The sequence below is a fragment of the Salmo trutta genome, chromosome 20 (assembly GCF_901001165.1).
Source record: "Salmo trutta chromosome 20, fSalTru1.1, whole genome shotgun sequence".
In the NCBI taxonomy this organism is placed as follows: domain Eukaryota; kingdom Metazoa; phylum Chordata; class Actinopteri; order Salmoniformes; family Salmonidae; genus Salmo; species Salmo trutta.
The window spans coordinates 21,315,822-21,333,293 of NC_042976.1; the positions used below are offsets into that span (position 1 = coordinate 21,315,822).

A 17,472-nucleotide genomic window follows, 5' to 3' on the forward strand; every position below is an offset into this window, starting at 1 on the left:
CTGTAACTGTTTTAAAGTCACCATTGGCCAAATGGTGAAATACCTGAGTGGTTTCCTTCCGCTCTGTCAACTGAGTTAGGAAGGACGCCTCTATCTTTGTCGTGACTGGGTGTATTGATACACCATCCAAAGTGTAATGAATAACTTCACCATGCTCAAAGGGATGTTCAGTGTCTGCTCTGCGGTCCTGTTCTGTGAGCTGGTGTTGCCTACTGTACCACTTCGCGGCTGAGACGTTGTTACTTCTAGAATCTAGACGTTTCCACTTCACAATAACATAACTTACAGTTCAACGGGGCAACTCTAGCAGGGCAGAAATTATACAAACTGACTTTTTGGAAAGGTGGCATCCTATGACAGTGCCACATTGAAAGTCACTGCCAATGTTTGTCTATGGAGATTGCATGACTGTGTGCTCGATTTTATTATACCCGTCAGCAATGGGTGTGGCTGAAATAGCCAAATCCACTAATTTGAAGGGCTGCCCATATACTTTTGTATATAATGTATTTGTTGTAGAAAATATTTCAGTTCAGACAAAAGACTACAGTAAATCTTTAAATTACTTTAGAGTTTATTCAAAGAGAAAAGACCTTCAGGAAAATACAAGACTTCCTGTCATACACAGAGAGCACATAAGTTAGAGTAGCATGGCAGAAACACTGGAGAAAAACACCCAAGCCTGACTGACATCCAAGCCTGCAAGGAACGGACTTTATGTCTCTACAATGTCCCCACAATGCTGGGAACGACGTTATGGGATCATCTGGAAAATCAAATGTTGCATGTGTATTCTTTATTGTGTTTTGAGTTGTTTGAGAAAAACAAAAACAAAAAAAATGGCATAATTTAGGATTATTGACGAAAATAATGTTCAATATAAAACAAGCTAAAAAAACGAATATCATGATACACATTAGTGTAACAAAACATTGCCTCTGTAAACATTGCCATTTTCTCAACCTAACATGAGCGTTATAATATTCAACCACTGCAGAGTACATAAACTATTGTTAAGCTTCTTAACTAAGTCTAAAACTTAATGCTTCAAGTGAGATCTTAAAAAAGTATATTTATCAACATAGTGGTTTCGTCATTCCTTTTACACTTTTAATGTTGCCATCTTGGCACTTTTATAAAACATAAAATCAGCAAGCAACTGCTTTTCAGATTGCGAAGAAATTGTTGTCCGTTTTTCCATTAATAGAATATCAATAACCATAACCTTAATAAACTCACTTATGCCACTCATGAAGGCCTTGATGTAACCAGAAAGACATTGTGGGACAGCGCTGGGGGGGGGGAGGGCTATTCAACACACACACATACAGCATTGGGGTTCGCTTTTCAAACTGGTTTCTTTTTCCATATATAAAAAAGGTTGGCTTGTGAAACAATTCTGTGATGTATAATTTTCAGTGCCTTTCCCACAGCCCTACACACAATGAATGGCATGACAGTTAGTAGGAGAAAGACCCAACTCAGAGAGTGATTGACCCACCATGGAGTCTGACACAGTTAGAGTAGAGAATCTGTCCCCTTGGGTGAAATAGCTTTGATCCATCATCACCCTTAAAACACATTTGTGTTCCTTGGGAAAAGTAGGGTAATCCACCTCAGGAAAATAATATTATTGTTGTTTGTCACCATGGTTTAGGCAGGTGGGATACCCTGTCGTGAGAGAGCCGTGGCAGGGAATATTGCAGTGTATTGAATAGTCTTCAGATGTACAGAATTACAGACTATACCCTTTAACAGTGAACAACAACAAAAAAGATTCTTCCCAAAGTGGGTTTCTGTGGTGAACACCTTCAGAGAGCTGTAGAATCACCCATCACCCATGTTCTGGCTCCTGATGACCAGTCTGCTCTCCTCTGATTTGAAATAGCTGTTTTGTTTTGCCTTCCATTAACAAGCTGACACATCACACGAGAAGGACAAGAAGTAGAGCTTAAGACTTCTTTATTGAGCCTGGCAATGTTGTTTACAGTTAAACACTGAGGTCTAAGCCCTGTTAGCGCATCAGGTTGATTAAGCTACTGTGAGCATACTTTCCCCACAGGAAACTACTGTAGCCTAGCAACGCTCAAGCCCCGATTCACTTTAAAACATTGAGTTTGTGAAAGGTGTCACAACCTAGTCTCAGAAACGATTCAGAATTGCCCCCAAAACCGACATCTTCCTTAGAGCCTCCATTGCTTAATATTCACTTGTGTCAACTTGAAATTGATCACTTGTGACAAGGAACAAAAATAAAATGATCATGCCTTTGACCACCACACAGTATATTTCTTTCTACATTCTTGACACTTTGTGCATTGCATTCATAAAAAGATATTAATGAAAAACAAGAAAACACCACCGTTTTTTCCCCTCCACCGACTATGAGTCCATTGAGTTTTGCTGACCATGTGTAACCTTTCTGCTACAAAAACTTACATTGACACTCCTCCTCTCTCATCTATTGGCCCCTTTACAACCACACACATACTGTATATGACCTGAACCTTCTCCTCCACTCTCTTTTATTATATCTGTCTATTCACATCAGGACAATGTCCTCCATCCTGGACTCTGATGGTCCAAGCCGGATCACAGCGTCATGTTGGACTGAGGATTCCACTAACATGACCATTGAAACTATGAATGATATTAAATTAATATTTATTATACATAGATACTATTTAAATGTTTTACCCACCCACTCTCTGACTCCTAAAGCATTGCATGTGTTGTGGGTTGGAATAAAAGCAAAGAAAACTGGAGGCTATGTGCATTGTGATTTAAAACCAAGGTAAAAGAAATATTAACTCCAAATAGTTACACTTTTTTTAGGGAATCATAATAAAATAAAAAACACTATTTCAAAGTCCATCTGGTTCAAATCCTTTTCCATGAACTTGCCCATTAAAATATGGTAGCTGTCCTAACTATCAACATACTCCAGCTGAGTCCTCTCAGATAACAGACTTACGGTAAAATGCATAGGCCCTTCCCACACACTGTGTCATGACAGCACTGAGCCTAGAACCAATTGGCTCCCTTGCTCAGCTTCTTTATTCCCGCCTCCTACCTGACTGACAGCTTCAACCCCTGCCCCCCCTGCAGTCAGCAATCATTGAACCAAACAGAAAGACATTGACACACACTACTGTAGCATTAACACTGTATGCTCCGCCCCCTGCCCCTCCTTCGCTAAGGAAAGGGGCGGAGGGGAGGGGGGCTCCTGAAATACGAGCAGAAGATGCACAGAGTAGTTAGTAGTAGACTTCAAGCCCATACCACAGTCAGGAACTAGGAACGACACACACAGACACACACACACACACACACACACACACACCACAACAACACACACACACACGCCTTCAGGGCAACGGCCCCGCACAGACGTGTGTCCACAATCTGTTGAGCACCAAAGTGGGGCAAACTGTTCACCACCTTTCTTCACATTTTTTTTATTTGATTTATAATCAATTAACTTCATTTTTTACAATTCTCATATCTGGTATTCACGGCTGGGGCGACGTCATCTGGATGTTGTGTATCCTCAATATAGCACGATGCTCCGGGTCGAAGGTCATGATTATGTCGGAGGTGGTTGGCTTTTGTCCGTTGGCATCGCTGAACGTCGGGTAAAACATGGTTGGTTGGTTTCCAGTGTAGAGGGGGCATAGTCTCTCTACCAGCTGAGCAGAGAGGTGCGCCCCAGGGTCATAAAGTACACCTGGCTGGCTCCTCCGGATCGCACTGAGGCAAAGAACACCTGCGGATGGGAACACATGCACACACGTCAGTCAATAATGAAACAAATCAGTGACATCAGTAATGACCTTAGTGATCACTGTTTTACAGCCTGTGTTCGTAATGGATGCTCAGTGAAACGACCTGTCCTGATTTGTCAGACGCTTGCTAAAAAACTTTAATGAGCAAGCCTTCCTTCATGACCCGGCCTCTGTAAATTGGTATAGAATCAGCTTGATCCCCTCTGTCGAAGACGCTTGGACCTTCTTTTTTGATATTTTCAGTGGTATTGTTAACAAACACGCCCCCATAAAGAAAATGAGAATTAAAAACAGGTTCAGCACCTGGTTAGACCGTGATCTGGCAGAGTTACTCCACCTCAAGAATTCCATTTGGCGAAAGGCTTGGCACACACATACTCAGGCTGACTGGCTCTAGTTCAGGAAAATTAGAAATAAGTACACTCAGGCGAGCAGTTCTCTCTCTGTGGGTCTAATCCCCAAAAGTTCTGGAAAACAGTTAAAGACCTGGAGAATAAACCCTCCTCCTCACAGCTGCCCATGTCCCTTAATGTTGATGATGTGGCTGTTACTGACAAGGAGCACATGGCTGAGCTCTTTAATCACCACTTCATTAAGTCAGGATTGCTATTTGACTCAGCCATTGCCCGTCCAACATTTCCTCATCTCCCACCCCTTCCAATGCGACTAACCCCGATGCTCCTCCTTCTTTTTCCCCTGCCCCGCTACAAAGTTTCTCACTGCAAAGCTTTTGATAGAGTAGACCATTCCATTCTTGTGGGCCGACTAAGGAGTATTGGTGTCTCTGAGGGGTCTTTGGCCTGGTTTGCTAACTACCTCTCTCAACGAGTGCAGTGTATAAAGTCAGAACATCTGCTGTCTCAGCCACTGCCTGTCACCAAGGGAGTACCTCAAGGCTCGATCCTAGTCCCCACGCGCTTCTCAATTTACATCAACAACATAGCTCAAGTAGTAGGAAGCTCTCTCATCCATTTATATGCAGACGATAGTCTTCTACTCAGCGGGCCCCTCCCAGGATTCTGTGTTAAACGCTCTACGACAAAGGTTTTTTAGTGTCAAACAAGCTTTCTCTGACCTTAACCATGTTCTGAACACCTCTAAAACAAAGGTCATGTGGTTTGGTAAGAAGAATGTCCCTCTCCCCAACGGTGTGATTACTACCTCTGAGGGTTTAGAGCTTGAGGTAGTCACCTCATACAAGTACTTAGGAGTATGGCTAGACGTTACACTGTCCTTCTCTCAGCACATATCAAAGCTGCAGGCTAAGGTTCAATGTAGACTTGGTTTCCTCTATTGTAATCGCTCCTTTTTCACCCCAGCTGCCAAACTAACCCTGATTCAGATGACCATTCTACCCATGCTAGATTATGGAGATATAATTTATAGATCGGCAGGTAAGGGTGCTCTCGAGCGGCTAGATTTTCTTTACCGTTTGGCCATCAGATTCCCCACATCACTTCATTCTATACTCCTCTGTAAACTGGTCATCTCTGTGTACCTGTCGCAAGACCCACTGGTTGATGCTTATTTATAAAACCCTCTTAGGCCTCACTCCCCCCTATCTGAGATACCTACTGCAGCCCTCATCCTCCACATACAACACCAGTTCTGCCAGTCACATTCTGTTAAAGGTCCCCAAAGCACACACATCCCTGGGTCGCTCCTCTTTTCAGTTCGCTGCAGCTAGTGACTGGAACGAGCTGCAAAAAACACTCAAAATTGACAGTTTTATCTCCATCTCTTCATTCAAAGACTCAATCGCGGACACTCTTACTGACAGTGTGGCTGCTTTGCGTGATGTATTATTGTCTCTACCTTCTTGTGCTGTTGTCTGTGCCCAATAATGCTTGTACCATGTTGTGCTGCTGCAATGTTGTGTTGCTACCATGTTGTTGTCATGTGGTGTTGCTACAATGCTGTGTTGTCATGTGTTGCTGCCATACTATGTTGTTGTCTTAGGTCTCTCTTTACGTAGTGTTGTGGTGTCTTGTCCTATATTTGTATTTTTAATCCCAGCCCCCATCCCCGCAAGAGGCCTTTTGGTAGGCCGTCATTGTAAATAAGAACTTAACTGACTTGCCTAGTTAAATAAAAATAAATAAATAAATAAATAAAAACATAATTCGGTTAGTTACCACTGCCACAAAGTCACAACCTTTGGACCTGTCTCCATGCTGCTGTGCTGTTTGTTGCTACTTGGCTACCCACCAACCTTTTGGTTTTTACTTTTACTAACCGTTTAATCAAAATCTGCATTTAACACATTTACCAATGTCTTAGTTTTTACCTCGCTCTACTATTTTCATTCAACTTTTTCACCCCGGACGCTTTATCTGGACATGGTTCTACAGAACCTCCACCAGCCGAACCTAAGTAGTAACATTAACACTATGACATTTAATTGCAGTAGCTGTACTCATAATATACAGGAGAACTATCGCCTTATGGTGGGGATAGCTGTGTTGCAAGCACAGCTTCAGATGCAATCGTTAGGCAAGGGCAATTTAAGTGTAGGAAAGGATGAAACAACATCTGTGCCACCAGTAAGTACAGATAGTAGTATAAATATCCCCACACAGTACCCGCAGCCGGACAATTTTCTGGAAAGAAATGCTGTCGGCATACTCAACCGGTGTCGCTCATTCAGCCGACAGAAACTTTCAACCGGTTTTCCCCATTAAGCAGCAAGTCGGAGTCAGAGGCCGAGCCTTCTCAGGTCTCTCCTCCACCCGTTACAGGGTCTGAGCTGCCGAAGTCTCCCATTATTAGCTCTGACAAATTGAAAACCATTGTCATTGGCAACTCCATTACCCACAGTGTTAGACTTAAAAATAATAATCTAGCGATCATACACTGTTTACCAGGGGGCAGGTCTACCGACGTTAAGGCTAATCTGAAGAGGGTGGCTAAGGCTAAAACTGGCGAGTGTAGAGAGTATAGAGATATTGTTATCAACATCGGCACCAACGATGTTAGGATGAAACAGTCAGAGGTCACCAAGCGCAACATAGCTTCAGCGTGTAAATCAGCTAGAAAGATGTGTCAGCATCGAGTAATTGTCTCTGGCCCCCTCCCAGTTAGGGGGAGTGATGAGCTCTCACAACTCAATCGCTGGTTGAAAACTGTTTTCTGCCCTTCCCAAAAGATAGAATTTGTAGATAATTGCCCCCCTTTCTGGGACTCACCCACAAACAGGGCCAAGCCTGGCCTGCTGACGAGTGACTGACTCCATCCTAGCTGGAGGGGTGCTCTCATCTTATCTATGAACATAGACAGGGCTCTAACTCCTCTAGCTCCACAATGAGATAGCCTGCTGCCTGGCCTGCAACCTGTTAGCCAGCCTGCCAGCTCAGTGGAGTCTGCCACTAGCACAGTCAGTGTAGTCAGCTCAGCTATCCCCATTGAGACAGTGTCTGTGCCTCGATCTAGGTTGAGGAAAACAGAAAATGGCGGTGTTCACTTCAGCAATCTCACTGGAATAAAGACCTCCTCCATTCCTGTCATTATTGAAAGAGATTGTGATATCTCGCATCTCAAAATAGGGTTACTTAATGTTAGATCGCTCACATCCAAGGTAGTCTTAGTCAATGAACTAATTTCTGATCATAATCTTGATGTGATTGGCCTGACTGAAACATGGCTTAAGCCTGATGAATTTACTGTGTTAAATAAGGCCTCTCCTCCTGGTTACACTAGTGAGCAACCAGTGATCTATGCAGCCTAATCAATCACTTTTTATAGCTACTGTTTACAGGCATCCTGGGCCGTATACAGCGTTCCTCATGGAGTTCCCTGAATTCCTATCGGACCTTGTAGTGATGGCAGATATTAACATTTTTTGATGACTTTAATATTCACATGGAAAAGGCTCCAAAAGGCTTTCGAAGCCATCATTGACTCATTGGGTTTTGTCCAACATGTCTCCAGACCTACTCATTGCCACAGTCATACCCTGGATCTAGTTTCGTGCCATGAAATAAATATTGTGGATCTAAATGTTTTTCCTCATAATCCCGGACTATCGGACCACCATCTTATTACGTTTGCAATCGTTAACAAATCTGATCAGACCCCAAACAAGGATAATCTAAAGCCGTGCTATAAATTCTCGGACAACCCAGATTCCTAGATGCTCTTCCAGACTCCCTCCACCTACCCAAGGACGTCAGAGTACAAAAATCGGTTAACCACCTATCCGAGGATCTAAATTTAACAATGCTCAATACCCTAGATGCAGTCACACCCCTAAAAACAAAAACCATTTGTCACAAGAAATTAGCTCCCTGGTATACAGAAAATACCCGGGCCCTGAAGCAAGATTCCAGAAAATTGGAACGGAAATGGCGCTCCACCAAATTGGAAGTCATCCAACTAGCTTGGAAAGACAGTACTGTGCAATATCGGAAGAGTCCTCACTGCTGCTCAATCATCCAATTTGTCAAACCTAATTGCAACTTAAGTAAATTACAGACTCCTCTTTGAATCTGCGTATTTCTCCATAGCTCAGTTGTCCTGAATCTGCAAAGACTGTCAGAACCTTGGATCAATGGAGACAAGTTTTTTGACACATTCATGAAAATAGTCATGGCCTCTAAACCTTCAAGCTGCATGGACTCTATTCGAACTAAACTACTTAAAGAGCTACATCCTGTGCTTGACCCTCCTATGTTGAACATAATAAATGGCTCCCTATCCACTGGATGTGTACCAAACTCACTAAAAGCGGCAGTAATAAATTCTCTTGAAAAAGCTAAACCTTGACCCGGAAAATGTAAAAATCGGCCTATATCGAACCTCTTCATTATTATACCTCTTGGTGATGTCATTCGGAAACACAATGTCAACTTTCACTGCTATGAGGATGACACACAGCTGTATATTTTGATGAAACATTGTGAAGCCCCAAAATTGCCTACCTGGAAGCCTGTGTTTCAGACATAAGGAAGTGGATGGTGGCAAATGTGTTACTTTTAAACTCTGAAAAAACAGAGATGCTAGTTCTAGGTCCCAAGAAACAAAGATCTGCTGTTGGATCTGACAATAAATCTTGAAGGTTGTACAGTCTCAAAACAGTGAAGGACCAATAATATTTCAAGGACAACTTTATTCCATCTTCGTAACATTTCAAAAATGATGTGGTAGAATTACAACATTATGTTAATCACGTTACTTTTATATTAGAATGTATTCCTATATTAGTATTTTCACAATGTCTGTCCTTCTGAGAGGAGTCTCTGAGGCTTAACGCTGACAGCTGATTTACAATGCCTTGGTGATAAAACCTAAAGACTGCATTCCATTCCATGATTAGTGTCTGTGTGCATGTCTGCCAGTACCAGGCATACCCTCCCTCCAGTTTATTTCTCCCACATGGCAGATGAATACTGGACTTCATAAATTAAGCGAAGGACCTGGTGTCATATGTTGCATTAGTATATTTGTATAAACAAGTAGAAAATGACCTAGAGACAGAAACCTGGTGCAATGTAAATCTTGCTGTCTGTTGCATGAGAGCACAATCTACCTTTGTATAATTTCACAAATCTGTTTGTCCCGTATTCAGGTGGATGTGTCTTAACTATAAAATGCTGTGGCTTAGTTCTGCTCGTAGAGTTCTCAGTGATTACCTTAAGGGTGGTTACCGACCAACTCCATTACTGCTGTAATTAAAAAATAAAGTTCAATTGTTTTGAAGAAATCTAAAAGTCTCTCTCCTTTGACTGGAATAATTCCACGACACCATGCTTTTGTCACATCTAGATTATTCTACCACAATGCTCTACTCTCCGGCTACCCGGATAAAGCAGTAAAAAGACATCAGTTAGTGCTAAACACGGCTGCTAGAATCTTGACTAGAACCAAAGAATTTGATCATATTACTCCTGTGATAGCCTCTCTACACTGGCTTCCTGTTAAGGCTAGGGCTGATTTCAAGGTTTTACTGCTAACCTCAAATATTACATGAGATTGCTCCTACCCATCTCTCCGATTTGGTCCTGCCGTACATACCTTCATAAGGGTTTGGTCCTGCCGTACATACCTTCATGGGTTATACTCAGCCTTGTCTCAGGGTAGTAAATTGGGGTCTGATGATATCCCACTAGTGGTGTGGGGGGAATGCTTTGGCAAAGTGGGTGGGGGTTATATCCGGGCCTGGTTGGCCCTGTCCAGGGGTATCGTTGGATGGGGCCACAGTGTCCCCTGACACCCCCACAGTCTCAGCCTCCAGTAGCTATGCTGCAATAGTCTATGTGCCAGGGGGCTAGGCTCAGTCTGTCCTATCTGGTGTAATTATTCTGTCTTATCTGGTGTCCTGTGTGAATTTAAGGTCTATGTCTCAGGACTACCTGGCCTGATTACTCTGATTTGACCCTGCTGGTCATCTATGAATGTTTGAACATCTTGAAGAACAATCAGGCCTCAATGGCCATAATCTCCACCCGGCACAGCCAGAAGAGGACTGGCCACCTCTGAGCCTGGTTCCTCTCTCGGTTTCTTCCTAGGTTCCTTCCTGCCTTTCTAGGCAGTTTTTCCTAGCAACCATGCTTCTACATCTGCATTGCTTGGTGTTTGGGGTTTTAGGCTGGGTTTCTGTATAGCACTTTGTGACATCTGCTGATGTAATAGGGGTTTATAACTACATTTGACTGATTGATCGGTGATACATCAAGATAGGGGTGAACTTACAGACATGCATATGATTTTTTGATGCCATTCACAATCATTGATCCATTGTGACCATGGAAATCAAGATGTGTCGTCATGAATCATAAGAAACCTCTAGTGATAACAATGCAGAGAATTCCTGTTTAAACAACAGTCAGTAATACAACCCATAAAATCTATGGTAAAGCTATATCAACCACCAGGAAGTCAAACCCAAGATAGAAATTCTCTGGCCTCTGGATTGTCTAACAAGTTCCCAGAAGTATACAGTACATTCAGAAAGTATTCAGACCCCGCAACTTTTTACACATTTTGTTGCATTACAGCCTTATTCTAAAATAAATAGTCCCCCCCTTATCTATCAACACATAATACCCCATAATTACAAAGCAAAAATAGTTTGATTTTTGTGCATTTCATTTTTTTTACTGAAATATGACATTAAGTATTCAAACCCTTTGTGTTATTTCATAGTTTTGATGTCTTCACTATTATTCTACAATGTAGAGAATAGTAAAAATGAAGAAAAACCCTTGAATGAGTAGGTGTGTCCAAACTTTTGACTGGTACTGTATATACTTGGCGGTGTCAGAGGAAGGCCCATATTTTTTTATTTTAAAGACTTCTCTCTGCTACCGCAAGGCAAGTGGTACCGGAGCGCCAAGTCTTGTACCAAAAGGCTCCTTAACAGCTTCCACCCCGAAGCCATAAAACTGCTGAACAAATTAATCAAATGGCCACCCGGACTATTTATATTGCCCCCCCCCCCCTTTATTTTTACACAGCTGCTACTTGCTGTTTATTATCTATGCATAGTCACTTTACCCCGACCTACATGTACAAATTACCTCGACTAACCTGTACCCCCACACATTGACTTGGTACTGGTTCCCCCTTTATATAGCCTCATTATTGTTATCTTATTGTGTTTCTTTTTATAAAATGTTTTACTTTAGTTTATTTAGTAAATATTTTCTTAACTCTATTTATTGAACTGCATTGTTGGTTAAGGGCTTGTAAGTAAGCATTTCACGGTAAGGTCTTCACCTGTTGTATTCGGCGCATGTGACAAATAAAATGTGATTTTGACAGAGTTATTCGTGTAAACAGACCTGGGGAGAGTACCTCCAAATGTGTGTGTACGTGTCCAGGCGTCTCACCTTGTCGTTCCTCTCACACAGGAACTTGAGTCTCTGGGCTCTCTTGTGCATGAAGACTCCGTCCAGATGTCCAGTCTCCACAGATCTGATCTCTATGGCTTTCTCCCCCCAGCCCATTATCTGGTTAGAACGGATATAGGCTACAGAGAGAAAGACAAAGAGGGGGATAGGGCTGTGAGTAGGTGGGATGGCAACCGAGTTAACATGTTTAAATACTTCATTTAAGGACCTATTGTGTGTGAGTGTGTCTGTGTCCACTTACCCACAGAAGTGGGCATCTCGCCCCACTGCAGCACCACGTCCTTGGTGATGCGTCCGTAGGTGTTGACATAGACACCCTCGTCCTCGTAACACACCAGCAGCTCAATGCCATCTGTGTTGGGCAGGATGATGATGGCATGGGACTGGATACTGGTCTGGATCTACAGAGCGAAAGAGAGCACGAGAGGGAGAGAGAAAGAGAGAGGGGAAGAGAAGAAAGTATAAGAGAGAGCAAAAGAGGGGGGGAGAGAGAGCAAAAGAGGGGGAGAGAGAGAAATTATTAATTCAATAATGAAGTTATCCTTGAAAAAAAAGGAGGAAGAGAAGGGAATGAGAGGTTCCATAGACATGAGTGTGTTTCTTACATGGGTGGGCAGGTAGATGTCGTAGACGGCCCCTGAGTCCACGTCCACAGCATGAAATCCGTTACTGGAGCCATAGATTACCTTCAACCTCTGACCCTCCTCCACCGTCAGGTCAACCAGCAGGGGCTTGTGCACCAGGTCACCAAATGACTGCAGGGGTCAACCAGGAGGCAAAGGTTATTCACATACAGTACAGTAGTGTGTGCATGTGTGTCTGGGAGTCATTTTATCATTGTCATGACAATTCACAATAGCTGCATGACTAATTGAATAGATGGAAGTGAATATCTGTCATGCATAAGCAGGGGCATCGAAGGTTTCACCTTGAAAGCCATGAACTTGTGGTAGGGCTTCGGTGCCCATGCATAGACCTCCACCGAGTTCTTCAGGGCCAAAACCAAAAACTTGATCCTCTCGTATTTCACTGGGGAATAAACCAGTTGGGACACATGAGGATGTTGCCATAAGGAGGCACCAACTAACAGGGTCAATTCAGAGCATCCTCAAGACGTTTAATGACACAGTAGCCTTATTGTTTTTAAGTTCTCTGCCCCAGATACTATATGTAGTATGAAATCAAATTCTACCAAAATGCTATTAGCTGACATATATTACAGTCTTATTATCTTACTCAGAGATGTGACAGTGCAGAATTGGGACATGGTGTTTGCTGGGTAGACAGAGGGTATTTCATACGCTGCTGTAGATTTCATTACCAAACTCTGGACTTTATCCCTTCCAACATGTTCCAGTCATGACATGAAGTGCTGACTTATAAAACAGGGGTCCCTAAACATGGGTGCAGACTCATTTGACCATAACATCAATTTCTATGCAAAAACTGTCCTCAATTTTCTCCGCAAAAATGAACTTCCCATCCTTACAACTCCATTGGCCAGATGCATGCTGGAGATGGGACATACCAACTTTGTAGTGAACAGCACCCTCCAGGTCTCCCACAGTGACCCAGCCCTGCTTCTTCTCCACCTCAGGGTCGTTGTGCAGGATCTTGTTCCTCAACCAGGACAGATAGTACACACGCAACTTGTTCTTCTTGCCTTCACGGGACAGGGTCAGACAAGCGGGAGAGGTCAAGAGTCAGGGTACCTACGATATATAATCCATATGTAATGGCACAGGGGGTGAAGTTTCCCTAGGTACAGATCTAGGATCAGCTTCCCCTCCCCAATCCTAAACTTAACCATTAGTGGGGAAAATCCCAAACTGACCTAAGATCAGCATGTAGGGGCAACTTCACCCTACTCCTATGTAATGTGTGGAGGAAGCGTCTTTATTGAATGAATAAAGGTATTATTGGAGTTTTTACTATGTATTTAATTACTGGTATTATATTAGACATCATTATCAATACTAGTACAGAGGATATGCTGAGTCAATGACAGAGTCTGTATTGTTGTAGAACCTGTACTGAATATTTGACAACACATTGCAACATAACGGAATATTGTGTTTGTAAATTTAGGTCAAGGTCAAATTGAAAGACAACATTTTCTGTAAACTGACCAACAAGTCGGCACACACACACACAACTTTTATATTAATCTACTGAGAATGATAAAGTACAATGACTTGAAGAATAAAAAATATGTATTTCTATCTAAGCTAAAAACTGAAGAAGCAACATCAAATTGTCTCCACGTCTCTTTTGAGCATGGATCCTTTCTTCATTCATTGCAAAATGACATCAAAATGACAGATGACACTGCATCTATGTGTGTTTCTGTGCTTCCACCATGGAAACCTTTGCGTGTGTGTCAGTGGACATGCAATACAAATATATGATGTGGTACACTCTAACTAGCCATTTACTCGATTTCCTCTGGCTGAATGTCTGTTGGGTGACACCAGAGGAACCAGCGTTGGTTGTTACAGTGAATGAATGACGTGACCACAGCACAGGAAAGAGAAGCAGGAACCTACAGTCAGACACCGCCCGACACCTTTGCACGAACGGTCTCATCAGAGAGATCACCTAGACATCTTAAACGTGTGTGTGTGTGTATGTGTTGCGATAGAAAAATGATGTATTCACCTTATTTGTTGGATATGTAACAATTATTTACTTAACAAAACAGTAAGATATTTCTGTCCTTCTAATGCTGTGTTTTATGGTCTCCACTCTAGCACCTTGCAGCTAGTCTGGTTGTTGAGGACATGGGTTTTACTAGAGATAGCTTGAAGCTGACAATTGGTGATAAAAACCTAAAAGCCGGCATTCCATAGACAAGATGTGGTGTGTGTGACCCGAGATAGAGATAGCCTGGAAGAGTTTAGAACAATCCCGCATTGCCTATTCTTCCTGGCATCTGGGAAACAAAGCCAGGTTGGGGCTAAAACACCATCCTGTGTAGATAACCAAGATGGCTTATGGGAGATGGAACCATTGTGACTAAGCATTTGTAGGTCCGATATAATATAATTATTTTCATTTTCAGTTAGGCTCTCAGCCTAACAGTCAGAACAAGACTGTTGGGCTGATGGTTTCATTATTGCAATAATTAATCGATATTAAATAAAGATGATTGTTTGAAGAAATTACCAAGTCTCTCTCAGTACTGAATTTCACACGACAGTGTTTGCATGTCTGTGTTTTCCCGTGTACAGTTGAAGTCGGAAGTTTACATACACCTTAGCCAAATACATTTAAACTCAGTTTTTCACAATTCCTGACATTTAATCATTGTAAAAATTCCCTGTCTTAGGTCAGGATCACCACTTTATTTTAAGAATGTGAAATGTCAGAATAATAGTAGAGAGAATGATGGATTTCAGCTTTTATTTCTTTCATCACATTCCCAGTGGGTCAGAAGTTTACATACACTCAATTAGTATTTTGTAGCATTGCCTTTAAATTGTTTAACTTGGGTCAAACGTTTTTGGTAGCCTTCCACAAGCTTCCCACAATAAGTTGGGTGAATTTTAGCCCATTCCTCCTGACAGAGCTGGTGTAACTGAGTCAGGTTTGTAGGCCTCCTTGCTCTCACACACTTTTTCAGTTCTGCCCACAAATTTTCTATAGGATTGAGGATCTATAGGATTGGTTTTGTGATGGCCACTCCAATACCTTGACTTTGTTGTCCTTAAGCTATTTTGCCACAACTTTGGAAGCATGCTTGGGGTCATTGTCCATTTGGAAGACCCATTTGCGACCAAGCTTTAACTTCCTGACTGATGTCTTGAGATGATGCTTCAATATATCCACATAATTTTCCTTCCTCGTGATGTTATCTATTTTGTGTAGTGCACCAGTCCCTCCTGCAGCAAAGCACCCCCACAACATGATGCTGCCAACCCCGTGCTTCACAGTTGGGATGGTGTTCTTCGGCTTGCAAGCCTCCCCCTTTTTCCTCCAAACATAACAATGGTCATTATGGCCAAACAGTTCTATTTTTGTTTCATCAGACCAGAGGACATTTCTCCAAAAAGTACGATCTTTGTCCCCATGTGCATTTGCAAACCGTAGTCTGGCTTTTTTATGGCAGTTTTGGAGCAGTGGCTCCTTCCATGCTGAGCGGCCTTTCAGGTTATGTCAATATAGAACTCATTTTACAGTGGATATAGATACTTTTGTACCCGTTTCCTCCAGCATCTTCGCAAGGCCCTTTGCTGTTGTTCTGGGATTGATTTGCACTTTTCGCACCCAAGTACGTTCATCTCTAGGAGACAGAATGCGTCTCCTTCCTGAGCGGTATGACGGCTGCATGGTCCGTTGGTGTTTATACTTGCGTACTATTGTTTATACAGATGAACGTGGTACCTTCAGGTGTTTGGAAATTGCTCCCAAGGATGAACCAGACTTGTGGAGGACTACACATTTTTTTCTGAGGTCTTGGCTGATTTCTTTTGATTTTCCCATGATGCCAAGCAAAGAGGCACCGAGTTTGAAGGTAGGCCTTGAAATACATCCACAGGTAAACCTCCAATTGAATCAAATGATGTCAATTAGCCTATCAGAAGCTTCTAAAGCCATGACATAATTTTATGGAATTTTCCAAGCTGTTTAAAGGCACAGTCAACTTAGTGTATGTAAACTTCTAACCTACTGGAATTGTGATACAGTAAATTATAAGTGAAATAATCTGTCTGTAAACAATTGTTGGAAAAATTACTTGTGTCATGCACAATGTACATGTCCTAACCGACTTGCCAAAACTATAGTTTGTTAACAGGAAATTTGTGGAGAGGTTGAAAAACTAGTTTTAATGACTCCAACCTAAGTGTATGTAAACTTCCGACTTTAACTGTATGTGTAGTAACTGTGCATGTATAGTGTGTGTAGTAACTATATGTATAGCGTGCACAAACCTGATATAGTAACCAGGACGTTGAGTCCCTCCAGGACGTCCATCTGTTGGAAGCGGCGTCGGCTGATGAGGGGATACACCTTCCCCTGACCGCTACGATCCAGCAGCATCAGACCACTCTCTGTCCCCACCAGCAGGTTCACTCCTACAAACACTTTCGCATTTAGTTTGCTGCCACCTGTGGCGAAGACTGATATGACTGAGATAACTACATAGCAGAGATAATTGTGACCACTCACCCCAGAGCGCAGCACACAGGATCTCAGAGTTGAACCTCTTCTTGTACTTGCGGATCTCTGGGGTGTCGCTCTGCGGCCGTGTGTTGACAGGGTTTACATTGACCACGGAGCCTTTACGTGACGGGTCCGCCCTCAGTGCCTCCGCCAGCCTGGCATCGTTCCCAAATGCTGCAGAGGACAAGGAAGGGATTGAGTGTAAATACAAGCAGATTATGTTTTACTATCATACAGATTTAGTTATATTTAGTATACATTTATATAACTTTTGTCAGTTATAAACAGGTGTTCGTTCTCTGGTGTTGCCTCAGAATCTAACACCAGGTTGATTGACACTGGAGGGAACCACTCAGATACTACTGAAGGGGACTTGTCATCCAATAAGGGGGCTGGGAGAATGGGTTTACCCAGGTTGTTGAGAGCGGCGCCGGATGTAGAGACCTGGAGGAGGCGTGGATCGATAAAAGGAGTGAAGGAGGAGGAGGACTTGTGTTTCTGCATTGTGTTGCTGACAGAATGACTCTAGAGGAGCAGGAGAATAGAACAACAATGAGGATACATAGAATCACATGTATTTCTACCATTATGACATTGACTTACCTGCCAACTCATAGATCAAGACAACAATGGCAGCAGTGTGTGCAATATGAAATATACAGTGCCTTCAGAAAGTA

General features: G+C 42.6%; 1 protein-coding gene across 9 annotated transcripts in view; it reads right to left on the reverse strand.

Annotated features, from left to right (window-relative positions):
* Positions 1-556: 556 nt before the first annotated feature.
* Positions 557-17,472, reverse strand: part of LOC115155674 (mitogen-activated protein kinase kinase kinase kinase 4) — a 95,511-nt gene continuing 78,595 nt past the window's right edge. For all 9 annotated transcript variants that reach the window (XM_029702544.1, XM_029702543.1, XM_029702548.1 and 6 more), the window contains 9 exons: positions 17,206-17,320; positions 16,802-16,969; positions 16,564-16,707; positions 13,161-13,295; positions 12,561-12,661; positions 12,238-12,387; positions 11,874-12,033; positions 11,612-11,751; positions 557-3,766 (listed from right to left, as the gene is read on the reverse strand). In XM_029702544.1, the coding sequence (XP_029558404.1) occupies positions 3,683-3,766; positions 11,612-11,751; positions 11,874-12,033; positions 12,238-12,387; positions 12,561-12,661; positions 13,161-13,295; positions 16,564-16,707; positions 16,802-16,969; positions 17,206-17,320 (1,197 nt within the window). In that variant the 3' untranslated portion in view covers positions 557-3,682. The remainder of the gene's footprint in view (positions 3,767-11,611; positions 11,752-11,873; positions 12,034-12,237; positions 12,388-12,560; positions 12,662-13,160; positions 13,296-16,563; positions 16,708-16,801; positions 16,970-17,205; positions 17,321-17,472) is intronic.